This window comes from Delphinapterus leucas, chromosome 16 (assembly GCF_059928025.1).
Source record: "Delphinapterus leucas isolate spDelLeu-1000000601 "Yukka" chromosome 16, BTC_Dleu_Yukka2, whole genome shotgun sequence".
In the NCBI taxonomy this organism is placed as follows: Eukaryota; Metazoa; Chordata; class Mammalia; order Artiodactyla; family Monodontidae; genus Delphinapterus; species Delphinapterus leucas.
The window spans coordinates 33,395,011-33,409,428 of record NC_143144.1 but is presented as its reverse complement, the minus strand read 5'-3'; the positions used below and the strand labels follow the sequence as shown (position 1 = coordinate 33,409,428).

Here is a 14,418-nt window from a genome sequence, read left to right as displayed (position 1 = left end):
AGGCATGCCTTCTGCCGGCCTGGGCTCTGAGTACAAGGCAACGTGACTGCCTCCAACTTCATCTTCCTCCAAGGTGGGCAATTGAGTATGGAATGCAGACAGCCAGCTTGCCAACAAGGCTGCTTTCCTAAGGCTTGTGACGTGAGCAGAAAGGAGCTGCCATCGCTGCTGAGAACCTCAGCTCCTCTGGGCTCCTTACACCCACAACTTCATTTTGCAGAAGAGGAAACGAATGCCCAGAAAGTGTGAGCTGACTACCCAAGCACACACAGCAAATAAGCAGCAGAGCTGGGAAACAGCTACCTTGAACCTTAACTTCCAGGCCAGTTCTCAATGTCATTCTGTTTTTTAGCTTGTTAACTGAAACACTCACACACACACGCACACGCACACACACAACATAAGAGCTGTGAGTTGAGTTTATTTACTGTCTTACTGAGGACTAGAGCCCAGGAGGAAGAGGTATGTGATTTTGGAGAAGGGATATGTACAATCAAGCACACATCTCTGTAGAAGGTTGCTACCAGTCACAAGGATCAGATATCTCAGTTAATGATTTTAGTACTTTTCTAAGCATGGGACAGTGCAAGAATTTGGGTCCATAAAAATTTCTCCCCAAAATATGAAACTATCTGAGGGCCTGTTGTCACAGTTTTCCCAGAGCACAGAGTGCCTCATTCCTGAGCTTCACCCTGAATTCTCTCCAGAGTGTTGCTATACGTCAGTAACTGCAGTGGCTAGTATCTTGATTCCTGTAGAACTGGATGGCAAGCAACATTCCTTAGTTGGCAAGTTAATCCCTATGACCGTGGTTGCTCTCATATGTCCCTCAGTTTTGAGATCTGATATATACACATTTTTTTCTGACGAAGGCCTACAGATCAGGCACAACAAATTAGAGATTCGCAAGAGTAGCAATTGTTTAAAATTAAATTAAAAAAGATACATGCACCCCAGTGTTCATTGCAGCACTGTTTGCAATAGCCGGGACATGGAAGCAACCTAAATGTCCATCAACAGATGAGTGGATAAAGAAGATGTGGTACATATATACAATGGGATATTACTCAGCCACAGAAAGGAACGAAATTGTATCATTTGCAGAGATATGGATGGACCTAGAGACTGTCATACAGAGTAAGGCAAGTCAGAGAAAACCAATATCATATATTAATACATAAGTGTGGAATCTAGAAAAATGGTACAGATGATCTTATTTGCAAAGCAGAAATAGAGACACAGACGTAGAGAACAAATGTATGGATACCAAGGGGGAAGTGGTGGGTGGAATGAATTGTGAGATTGGGACTGACATATATACACAACTATGTATAAAATAGATAACTAATGAAAACCTACTGTATAGCACAGGGAACTCTACTCAGTGCTCTGTGGTGACCTGAGTGGGAAAGAAATCCAAAAAAGAAGGGATATATGTATATGTACAGCTGATTCACTTTGCTGTACAGCAGAAACTAACACAGCGGTGTAAAGCAACAATACTCCAATAAAAATTAATTTGCAAAAACAAAAAAAAGTTAAATTCTCTGGCTCTTTTAAAAATTCTAATCTAACCTTGCCCCACACAACCAAATTTACCTCTTATTGATCCTGAATCGGCATTTCTGCCCCTTTTAGGCAAATTACTTCACTAACATTGACCCAAAAGTACATATCCCAACTACTAACCTTTTTCCGAGCCATCACTCCAGTAGAATTCCCTCCCAAATCCTCTCTTCTTTATCTGGGCAGATTGGAAATTCAGGCTCAAGTGGCAACCCTGAGGAGACAGCAATCATTTGAACATTTAGTTTACAAACTAAATTTATACCTCAGTCAGAAATGTGCAACCCTACTTCCCCCCCCATTTAAGCTTTACAACACCATACAAAATATTCATTATATTTTAGATTTACAAAGGAATAAAATCTGCAGACTGGTTGGAACAGTTGAGAATTCTGCACTCATCTATATCTCTTAGTCCTAGGAAACTGAGTTAAAGCAGAATTGTTCCACAGCTAAGATATTTGCATATACCTTCTTTTCCTTCCTTCCTTTTTCTTTTTTCTTTTCTGTTCTATTTTGTTTTTGTTCCTTCTTAGTCAAGTTCAGTGGTGTTCAAATTTTGGTTGCAAAATTCTCAATTTAAGTGTGGGGTTTTTTTTAAAGGATGTTCAAGGCCTAGGTAAGTGTAGGTCACACGCTAGTTTTGGGATCCACCCTTAGCAAGATGTACTTCCATAGCCTGAGGCACGTCCGCAGTGAAGAGCAGCCTTTGGAGTCCAGTGTGACCTTGGGCAGGTTTCCTACCTGTTCTCAATCCCATTTGTAAAATGGGGGCGATGAAGGTGGAAATAGTGGGTCCCGGGCTGCTCCACCCTGATCTCTGGCACCCACTCCCTATCTCACTCAGAGGCAGTTAGATTGTCCTCGGCATCATTTCCTCAATCTGCATCATGGTCGCCTCCACCAGGTCCTTCACACTCAGGGACTGTGTCCTATGCTGGGTCTCAAAACCCTGTTCTCCACTTTCTCAGGGATAAGGGAGCTCTCAGAGTTTGGGGAGGCAGGGCCCAGCCCCTCTTCTCCCTTAACACTCAGCACGTTTTCTACAGTCTCCCCAGCCGGGCCTTGTTTGCTCACCTCTGGTCTCTCCCAGTCTTGCTCTCTCATCTGCTTCCTGCTGCCCTGCTAACCTCCTGGCTGCTAACCTCCTGGCTGGACTTGGGCAAGGCCCTTTCTCTGGACGTCAGTTTCCTCTTCTGGACAAAGATGAATGTGGCTGCAACAGGAGTTGTTACTGCTATTACAAATGTATCCTGTGCTTGTTGTGAAACATCAAATCATTCAACAATCAGAATGTCTAACATAAAGTCCCCAGTTACGTTAGTACCCTCGCTCTCATCCCAATCCCTGTGCATAGCAATGATTAGCAGCTGAATGTGCATCCTTCTAGATTTCAGCTATACGCATATAAAATATATATACATAAATAAAGCAGTGTATAATATACATGCACACAGACTCACAGACATTCTTTGGTTCATGATGAGATTGTATCACACACACTTTTCTGCAACTTGCTTTCTTTATTCAACAGTAAATCTTGGAGGTAATTCCATGCTGGTGTACATAGATAGAATTCATTCATTTAATTAATTTATTTATTTGCTTACAGTAAATATTTATTTACTTACAGTTTTATTGACATATAGCACTGTATAAGTTTAAGGTGTACAGCATAAGGACTTGACTTACATATATCATGAAATGATTATTGCAACAAGTTTAGAGAACATCCATCATCTCATATAGATTCAAAATTAAAGGGATAGAGAAAAAATTTTTTTCCTTAACAAGAACTCATAGGATTTACTCTCCAAACAACTTTCACACAATATATAACATACAGCAGTGTTAATTATATGTATCATGTTGTACATTACATCCTTAGTATTTATTTGTCTTATAATTGGGATTTGTACATTTTGACTGCCTTCATCCAATTCCCCCTCCAACCACCCCCCATGTCTGGTAACCACACATCTGATCTCTTTTTCGATGAGTTTCTGTGATTGGGTTTTTTGAACTATAATTGACCTACAACACTGTATTAGTTCCTGTTACTCAACATAGTGACTTGATATTTCTATACATTTCAAAATGAACACCATGATAAGTCTAGTTGTCATCTGTCACCATGCAAAGATATGACATAATTATTGACTATATTCCCCACACTGTACATTTCATATTGTTGCAGTAAAAACAGAAATGAGACATTTCTTTTCTGATAAACAAGTAAAATAAGGAAACAACGAACAGGCTGGGGAAATAGCATAAACAGGCCTAAAAGAGTTAAGCAATCCTGGTTATTCTTTAGCTGTTATACTAACAAACACTTGTAGCTAGACTTGTCCTTCACAAAGCTGATTACTCTCTGACTCCATATGAATCACCCTTCGCACCTGGCATTTCTTCTCCCCCTATACTCCCTTGTAGCACTCTTCATTTCAGAAAGAAGGTCACTGGCCGATAACTTCAGGGACACCAGACCCCACTGATGAGCCACCTGACACCAGCTCTGGCCATGAATTTGCTGAAGAAAAAAAATGCAAGTCCTTCATTGCTTTGAACCTTATCACCTACCTGCAGACCATGAGCCCCAGGATAGAAACCTCTCTCTATTCCCAGAAAAGGGGGGGCACAGTTCTTGAGGTGCTAGCCTGCTGTTACCCCTTTTGCCAGGCAAAGATTAAAGCCACTTTCCTCATTCCTCCAAGACTCGGTCTCCGTATTTCTTTCTGGCATCGGTGCCCAGAGAGCCAAGACCTTGGGCATCAGTATCTGCCACTCAATTATTCTGCAACTGGAAGTTTGTACCTTTTAATCCCTCTCCTATTTCTTTCCTCCCCCAACCCCCATCCCCTCTGGCAACCACCTCTTTGTTCTCTGTATCTATAATTCTGCTTCTATTTTGCTGTATTTGTTCATTTGTTTTGTTTTTTAGATTCCACATATACGTGAAATCATACAGTATTTGTCTTTTTCTGTCTGACTTCTTTCACTAGGCATAATACCCTCCAGGTGGATCCATGTTGTCACAAATGGCAAGATTTCATTATTTTTATGGCTAAGTAATATTCCACTGTGTGTGTGTGTATACACACATACATATATATATCTTCTTTGTCCATTCATCTATTAATGGACACTTAGGTTGCTTCTGTATCTTGGCTACTGTAAATAATGCTACAATAAACACAGGGGTGCATGTATCCTTTCTAATTAATGTTTTTGTTTTCTTCAGATAACCACCCAGGAGTGGAATTGCTGGATCATATGGCAATTCTATTTTTAATCTTTTGAGGAATCTCTATATGGTTTTCCATAGTGGCTACAGATTCAATGCAACCCTTATTAAAATATCAAGAGCATTTTTCACAGAACTAGAACAAATAATTCTAAAATTTGTATGGAAACACAAAGACCCAGAATAGCCAAAACAATCTTGAGAAAGGAGAACAAAGCTGGAGATATTATGCTCCCTGATTTCAAACTATACTACAAAGCTACAGTAATCAAAACAGCGTGGTACTGGCACAAAAACAAACACACAGATCAAGGGAACTGAATAGAGAGCCCAGAAATGGACATACACAATCTGTCGAAGGAGGCAAGAATATACAATGGAGAAAAGACAGCCTCTTTAAAAAACAGTGTTGGGAAAACTGGACAGCTACATTCAAAAGAATCAAACTAGACTACTCTCTCACACCATGCACAAAAGTAAATTCAATACGGATCACAGACTTAAATGTAAGACTCGATTCTAGAAGAAAACATAGGCAATAAGCTCTGTGACATCAATATTAGTAAATTTTTTTTGGATATGTCTCAGGCAAAAGAAACAAAAATAAACAAATGGGACTATATCAAACTAAAAAGCTTTTGCACAGTGAAGGAAACTATGAACAAAATGAAAAAGCCACCTACGAATTGGGAGTAGATATTTGTAAATGTTAATATCCAAAATATATGAAGAACTCATACAACTCAATAGCAAAAAACCAAACAAGCTGATTTTAAAATGTGCAGATCTGGATAGACATTTTTCCAAAGAAGACATAGAGATGGTCAACAGACACATGAAAAGATGCTTAACCTCATTAATCATCAGTGAAATGCAAACCAAACCACAATGAGGTATCATCTCCCACTGTCAGAATGGCTATTGTCAAAAAGGGAACAGGGGCTTCCCTGGTGGCGCAGTGGTTGAGAGTCTGCCTGCTAATGCAGGGGACACGGGTTCGAGCCCTGGTCTGGGAGGATCCCACATGCTGCGGAGCAGCTGAGCCCGTGAGCCACAACTACTGAGCCTGCGCGTCTGGAGCCTGCGCTCCGCAACAAGAGAGGCCGCGATAGTGAGAGGCCTGCGCGCTGCGATGAAGAGTGGCCCCCGCTTGCCCCAACTAGAGAAAGCCCTCACACAGAAATTAAGACCCAACACAGCCAAAAATAAATTTAAAAAAAAAAGGAACAAATAACAAGCATTGGCAAGGATGTGGAGAAAAGGGAAATTCATTTATTATAACGTTTCCTTAGTATACCATATGTCATCTGTGTGTTTCATTTCCTTAGTATACCATATGTCATCTGTGTGTTTCATTTCCTTAGTATACCATATGTCATCTGTGTGTTTCATTGTCTAAGTGAAACTGTAAAGTCAAAGGGTATACACATATAAAATTGTTGTAGACATTGGCAAATGGCCCTCCACAAAGGCTGTACAAATTTATATTCCCAACAACAGTCAATGAGGCTTACATCATGGAAAGGTAGAGCCGTCAGAAGAAACAAATTTGAGGAGATAGGTCATTTTAGGCCCACTGGAGCCTGACAAGATGATCCTCAGCCCAGAGGACTGGGAGAAGGGCTACCTCCGCCAGGCTGAGGATGGGTATAATAGTGACCTCCCCACAAGATACTCATTAGTTACAAAAGGGAAAGCAGTAATTTTGCGATGGAAAAACCTGGCAGACATCACCTTTACCACATCGTCTTTTCAAAGGTAACAACACCAATAATGAGACAGAGCAGTATCGTAAGTGTCTTCTGATGTGGTGCACTGGAAGAACACAGCATCACTCATACGAGATTCTCAACAAAAATGCAGAAACTCAAACTCTTCATGAAAAAAGTTCAAGTTGAGGGACATTCTACAAAATAATTGGACAATATTCTTCAGAAGTGTCAAGGTTATGAAAGACAAAACTCACTAGCCTGGACTCTTAAAACTGTCCAATTATGAGAGACAAAAAAAGACAGGAGCTGTTCTAGATTAAAGGAGCCTAAAGAGACGTGACAATTGAATCAATGCAGGATCCTGGATTGCATCCTGGGCCAGAAAAAGAACAGTAGTGAGACAATTGGCAACATATGAATAAAGTCTGTAGCTTCTTTAATAGCATTGTATTAATGTTAATTTCCTGACTTTGATAATTCTACTGCAGTTCTTAAGATGTTAATATGTGGGGAAGCTGGTGAAAAATATTCAATAACTCGCTGTATTATTTTTGTAAATCTAAACTTATTTCAAAACAAAAAGTTTTTTTAAAAAAAGAAGAGGGTTGGCATGGTTGAGTCATCCTTCAGCCAAAAACCCTGCCAGCACCTCTGCCTACAGCACAAAGGCTGACTCTCCTGAGAGTGGCATTCGAGGCTCTCAATAATCTGGCCAAACATCCCCCCAGATTTATGGCTCCCCACTCTCCTGTAAACCACTCACACCCCACTAATCTCCATGGCACACAGTACCTCTTGCTTAGAAAAACCCTACTCATGTTCAAAGGCCCCCTTCATGGGGCCTTAACTCTGCACTTACTTCAGGAAGCAGAGTCAGCAGCGGCTCTTACTTGGTCAGCAGTTGACTTTCCTGACTCCCTGTGTAATAGGGAACAACAAATCTGACTCCATATTGGATCTGTTTCTTTTTTTTTAACCTTTGTATTCTACCGCTTTTGCTACAAGTTAATCACTAAAGGGATGTGGGCTATACCTTAAAGTATACATAATAGCCCATCTCTGAAAACCCTGCCTCCCATGCCTGAGGGTTAAGCTAAAATACTTTTCTTTAAGCTCACTGGAAACATCCTGACCAAGTCCACCTGTGAATGGCTTCAGGAATGAAGAAATTAACACACCCCCTCAGAAGTCTGGCCAGAACCAGGAAATATATCTCCTTTTTTTTACTTTACATCCTCACCTCCCCCTCTTTGTTCCATAAAAGAAACTAGCATCCAAACCTGAGCAAGATGGTTCTCTGGGAAACTAGTCCATGCGGTCTGCTGGCTTTCTGAATAAAGTCACTATTCCTTGCCCCCAACAACTCCTCTCTCGAATTTATTGGGCTGTCCTGTTGCAAGCAGTGTGAGCTTGTACGTGGTAACACCTGGAAACCCTTAACTCCACCTGAGGGCCTCTGCAGGCCTGCGCATTGCTCACACCCTTTCTACCCTCAAGGAACTCCCAACCTGCAGATAAATAAGGTGACGAAACAACAGTGACCAGCTGAGGAAAGCTCCTCAGAGGCAGGCAAGGAAAATCACGTTTTCTGCCATGAGGTAGGAGTTATTGTTACCCCCTCTTTGCAACAATGACCTGGCTGGGGAAACAACATAAACAGGCCTGAAAGAGTTAAGCAATCTTGGTTAGTCTTTAGCTGTTACTACTAACAAACACTTGTAGCTAGACTTGTCCTTCACAATGCTGATTGCTCTCTGACTCCATGTGAATCGCCCTTTGTACCTGGCATTTCTTCTCCCACTACCCTCCGTTGTAGCACTCTTCATTTCAGAAAGAAGGTCAGGGTGATAACTTCAGGGACACCAGACCCGGTTGCTGAGCCACCTGACTGACGCCAGCTTTGGCCATGAATTTGCAGAAGAAAAGAAATGCAAGACCTTAATTACTTTGAGCCTTATCCCCTACCCCAGACCAGGAGCCCCGGGCTATATAACCTTTCCCTATTCCCCAGGGAAGGGGGCACAGTTCTTGAGGCACTAGCCTACTATGTTTCCCTTTTGCCTGGCAAAAGAATAAAGCTACTCTTTTCTACTGTCTCAGTATTTCTATTCCGCATTGGTGGACAGGGAACCAAGATCCTGGCATCAACCACATCTAAAGGACCAGCTCGCCCTCCCTCAGGGGGTGAGCAAGGACACCCATTACTCGTTCTCACTCCGTCCTGCTGCAGCACAAGTCCCAGTAAAGCCTTGCCTGAGTTTCTTGTCTGCACTGTTATCAACTTCTATTGATTAAAGAGTCCAGGAACCCAGGCCAGTACACAAGGAGTGTTCTCGGTTTATATTTTACCCCAACTCCGGTCTCAAGGAGCAAAATGAGATCATCTCCCTAGAGAACATTGCAGACAAGGTTCTCACAGAACTAGGGGAAATGCCAACTGACTACCTACCCTCCCAAGCCCACAAGGATCCCGGAGTCATAAATGAACACATTCTTGGGAAATGTCTATGGCTTTAACAATGAACTGAGCTGACACTGAGCAATGTGAATCTATGCAAAAATATCTCAAAACTGAGCAGGTGGACCCTGTTAGGCTGTTTTCCTCCCCCTTTAATGTGGATTCATCACACTTCAAAATACACTGGGTGGGAAACTGCTCTTGCCAACCTCTGGGATAACCACAGAACCCTGCTCACACAGTACCAGCCGAGATTAACTGAGAAACAAGCATGTGGTGCTTGGAAAAGCGCCTGACGCAAAGTCGGAATCAATGAATGTCAGCATCAATGAATGTTGGCCTTTGCGACTACAATTATTGATATTATACTTGTTAACATTAGGCCTCTACCCCCATCCCCACTTCACTCCTCCCTGTACCCAGCAGATTTCCCTATCTTCCTACATCTTCCCCTACCTGGGAGAATTTGGGACTGCTTGCCAGAAAGGGGGTAGATTAAAAAAAAAAAAACAAAAACCTTCTTAAATCTCATCTTGTTAGGTCCCCCACACCTTCCATCCCCTACAGAGGCATCTACAGCCACACTCCACTGGTTCACTCTCTCTGCCTGTAACTTGTGTGGCCCTGGGCTAGCAGCCCTGCTCCATCTGTGCTGAAAGGGGGTGGCCTGGCCCACGCGGGGCTGAAGGCTTCCTGGAATTGGTTTTATCTGAACCAAGACAAGAAGACAAGGAGGCTTTGTATGGCTCCAACCCTCCCAGCCACTGAGGCCCCTTCAGTGGGTGGTCCCTCTCTCCCGCCTCCAGCCCCAGAGGGATGGCCAGCCCCCTACTTCCTGTTTGCCTTGGCCCCTTGCCTTTGGGTGCAGACTAGGAGAACAAACCCTGCCAGATGCCCTCTGCCCCCATCTTCCCCACAACATGGCCAGGCTGGGAGGCCGTGCACATCCTGCAGCGTTGCCTATGGGGGCACTGGCACCCTGGGAGCAAATCCCCACATTTCTATGTGACCTTAGGCCACCACCTAACTTCTCCAAGCCTCAAACTGTGTGTGTTCACCGTGGATCTTGGTGCTACCTGCCAGGGTGACAGAAGCATTAGAGGAAAGGAAAGCTTGCACATTATGGCACTTCAGCTATGCAGGCAGTTAGGGGTCGTCTCCCCCTAACTGCTTAAGGACTTGCCGCTCTGAGCCCCCAAATACCCGATTTGTCCTCTTCCACCTCCACCTCCACCTCCCTCCAGATTTCCTCACTACCTAGTTACTCACCTGGGGCCTGATAATGCTTAAGGGAGTGAATTTTAGGGCTTCCCTGGTGGCACAGTGGTTGAGAGTCCACCTGCTGTTGCAGGGGACACGGGTTCGTGACCCGGTCCGGGAAGATCCCACATGCCGCGAAGCGGCTGGGCCCGTGAGCCATGGCCGCTGAGCCTGCGCGTCCGGAGCCTGTGCTCTGCAACGGGAGAGGCCACAACAGTGAGAGGCCTGTGTACCGCAAAAAAAAAAAAAAGAGAGAGAGTGAGTTTTAGAATCAGATCCACCTGCCTTCCAACCTGGCATCTGCAGCCCTCTGACCTAATCAAACTTATCTGAAAAGGAGATAAAGACACCTTCCTTTTAGGTTTCTTGGGGCAAGGATTAAATGAAATAACATATGGACAGCCTGAGCACAACCTGTTTCAAAGAAGTTTAGCAAATATCAGAGTAATACTAAATAATGATACTTAATAGTCATCAGTCCCAGCTGGCCACCAACTTGCTTTGAGGCCCAGCATATGGCTGGCATATTTCCCTAATTTCCCCTATTTTTAACTTCACTGGTCATTTCTAGAGAACATTGGAAGGAGGACATTAGCAAACTGGGTCCTTATCATCCTGCCCAGAAGTTTTCCTTCATATGTTTGGGCTGGCTTCTGTTGGTATCAGGAAATAAATTGATCGCCAAACACTTATCTTAAATCCAGCCCATTTATTGAGTAATTCAAGTAGTTCTTTTAGCTCTACTGGATTTTTTGAGAAAGCAATTGAATCTTCTACTAATATCAGTATTTTGTCTCCTTTACGGTAACTCTTCTTTTCACTAGTACTTTATTGCATCATTCAGACCACAGATAATTAATAGCGGTGATGGATGGTGTCTTTACCTCATTCCTGGCTTCCTAAAGGATGCCACTCTCCTTTCTCCTGCAGGTATGTGCAAACCAGTTGTGTAAGGTAAAAGTAGTTATCTTATGAAGAAAATGTACTTTTATTTTCTTTATTTCTACCTCTTAGAGTTTGTTGTTGTTTTTAAGTCTGGGATGGCTATTTAATTTCATAAAATAATAGTTTCAGTATTTATTGAAATGATAAGCTTATTTTAGTTTTGGCGAGACATGATGGCGAGAGATTTTTTTGGACCTCCACTTGGGAATGAATAGCTAAACCAACAACTTTTTTTATGTTCAAATTAGTGGCTAAAGGATGGACTGTGCAATAAAGAGCAGGCTATTTAGATGTCCATGTGGGAAAATAATTTAAGCTTGAGTCATTCCTTGGAACCACATAAAAATTCTAGAAGTATTAGAGGTTACACCTTTAAAAAAACTTTAAGCTATCTGAAGAAAATGTTGGAAAATACTTTTATATTTGAGGAATCAAATATAATTTGATTATATGTGAATATAATTTGATTATATCCCTGATGTGAGGAATCATAAGCAAGTTGTAAAATCTAGAAGCCATAAAAGAAAATATTGAGAAATTTGGCTACCTAAATAAATATCTAAAACTTCTGTATAATGAAAGATATCACAAAGAAAGTTAAAGACAATAGAAGAATGGAAGAAAACATTGCCAACATATCTATCAGGCATTACTGGATTAATAATCAGAATATGTAAAGAAAAGAAAAAAGTATTTGACTAGGCAAATAAAGCTCATCTTCACTCAATAAATAGCATGTAAATAGAAGCAAAAAGGTAACATTTTTTTCATCATCAAACTGTCAAAATATCAAAAGATAAATATTCAGTGTTGGAGAATGTACAGGGCTGCCAGATCTACTTCAGCTCTTCCCACTCCAGATGTATTTTATGTAAATGGCGCCCCCTACAGCACAACTGCAACATAAACTACAATGTAACTGGGTGCACCTTGGAGCCTTGCTCTCAGTGCCTCGCCCCTCCTTTGGGCTTAGTAAGAGCCTTTGGCATATCTAGCAAAATGTAAAAGGCCCTCTGAATCACTGATTCCTCTTCCAGGAATAAGGCCTTTCAGAAATACAGAATTATGTAATATATACATAAAGATATATGCAAAAGGATGTTCACTGAAGCATGCTTTATATTGGAAAAAAACACAAGGAAACAAACTCCATGTCCATCAACAGGGGATCATCTGGACAAATAATAGCGCCTTCAATCATGAGATATTTTGCCTGTCTCAGATTTAGGTGTACTAACATAGAATGATCTTTAAGATTTGGTGTTATGACTGAGATGAACATGAAGGTGAAAGCAAATCCCAAAAATATATTATTCAATCCTATGTTTATATATTTGTGTCTGAATTTATATTAGATCGATAGGGAATGCACAGACAAGGAACTGGAAGAGTCCACCAAGCTGAGGGAACTTGACTGGAATTGAGACAGGCTGGGACCTGGGACCTGGGACCCTTTGCTGCAGTGCTTGCACCTGGATGAATGTCTCCTCCAGCAACATAATACAAAGAAACTATACAGGACTAAAAATAACTGCGTGAGTGGGCAGTTGGGGCAAATTAGGAACAACAAGATACAAAAGGACCAAAACCCAACGGCCACTTCTGAGGAACCGGGAGCAAAAGCAGGGTACTGTGCATGCGCCCTGCACGCAGCACCACCAAGGGGGTGGGCAGACCACCTGACCACCCCTCCTGCAAGACCCCTGGACCCACCCCTACCCTCACCCCACATAAGGAACAAGCTCAGCCTCCCCTCCCCCCCAGGGAGTAAGCAAGGGAAACTGTTACTTGTTTTCACTCCCTCGTGCAGCAGCACCAGCCCCAGTAAAGCCTTGCCTGAATTTCTTGTCTGGCTTCTTACCAATTTCTGTTGATTAAGAAGGCCAAGAAGCCTGGTCTGTAACACAATCACCCGGTAGGGGGAGTTTGTGACAGGGAGGGGTTTTACCCTGCATGCTTTATTACTTTGCGCCTCTACCACAATAAGAAAATATTGTATATATGTTGTTTTTATTGCAAATTCAAAATATTAGGCACCCCACTTATTCTGAGCTGCAAACCTGTGGGTTTGACTGTTCTTTGACAACTTCCCACCGAGGTAAACTACCAAGAAAGTCCTATTACCAAGTGTGAAAACTTCTTGGCATTTCTGAAATAAATCCTTCTTTTGAGCCAGTTCATGTGGGCATCCCAATTCCCAAGAGAGCTTTTTAAAAATTTAGATCCAAGTCTCTGTCCAAGATCTGCTGACTCAAAACCTGAATTTCTGTTCCTGAGGCTATTATCTGGAGGAAGAAGTGAGAAGGAAGGATTATTGCTTAGTGTGGTGGCTATATTTGTACAATTGCACAGCCACAGTCAGTAACAGAGAAGGCAGAGGTGCAGCCTTGATCTGCAAGGGCTCCAGTTAACCCTAAAGGGGCCGCTTGATGGATAAAAACATACTCCTGGGCTTGGCAATGAAGGGGCTCCACTGGCAGCCAGGACATGCACTCAAGGCTCTGCAGTGCAGATGTTAGGGCTGAGGCTTTTGCTTTCCCAAATCTTAACTTTTTTTTTTTTTTCATTTGTTGAGTGGGCGTGTCCCATAGGTGAAGGTTCAACTACTGTTTTTTAAACTGGAGGGAGGTGGAGATGATTTGAAGTTAACTGAAAAACCCACCCAGCTCTTACTCTGGGTTTGCTTAGAATGGGGAAAGAACCCGGCTCTCATTAATACGTTGTATCAATATATTATTATCTACCAGTAACAGAACTGGATTCAAATCCTGACTCCACATTACACCAAGTGTGTGACTATTGGCAAGGCTCTTAACACCTCTGAGCCTCAATTTCTTGGTCTGCAGAATAGACGTAATGATGCACTCCTGATGGGGGTGCGGTGAAGATCAGAGAGATGGTGTATGTAGAATAAATCAAACAAAGCTTAGTTACTGTTCATTCATACTGGGGTGGTCACTAGACCACGAACTCCTCAAGTGCAGACATGTGAATATGAGAATTATTTCGTTTTCTCCCCCCTCCAAAGTTTACCTAACACTAACTAGTACAGACCTTAAGTATGTGCTGAACACTCTGTCCGATGTCATGAGAGTTGATTACTTGTTCCTGGTGGGCAGAGAAAAGCTTTCACACCCCGTGGAGTCAGGAATTCAGATCCCGTGCCACACGTGTGGGTGGCACTCCTCTCGAAACTGCAGTCCGCCCGTCTGTGAAATGGGCTCATAACG

At 42.5% G+C, this 14,418-nt stretch overlaps 1 protein-coding gene across 3 annotated transcripts in view; it reads right to left on the bottom strand.

Moving 5' to 3' along the window:
• Positions 1–14,418, bottom strand: part of LOC115801496 (uncharacterized) — a 129,099-nt gene that overhangs the window by 94,669 nt on the left and 20,012 nt on the right. For 2 of the 3 annotated variants that reach the window (XR_016388091.1, XR_016388090.1), the window contains exons 5-11: positions 14,243–14,397; positions 10,253–10,468; positions 8,308–8,423; positions 3,969–7,443; positions 3,030–3,123; positions 2,644–2,782; positions 1,690–1,780 (exon numbers count right to left, since the gene is read on the bottom strand). Coding sequence is in view for 1 of the 3 variants with exons in the window: in XM_089897774.1 (XP_089753900.1) it covers positions 2,670–2,782; positions 10,253–10,436; positions 14,243–14,296 (351 nt within the window). In the remaining 2 variants the exon portion in view is untranslated. The remainder of the gene's footprint in view (positions 1–1,689; positions 1,781–2,643; positions 2,783–3,029; positions 3,124–3,968; positions 7,444–8,307; positions 8,424–10,252; positions 10,469–14,242; positions 14,398–14,418) is intronic. The other variant, XM_089897774.1, reaches the window with a different exon arrangement.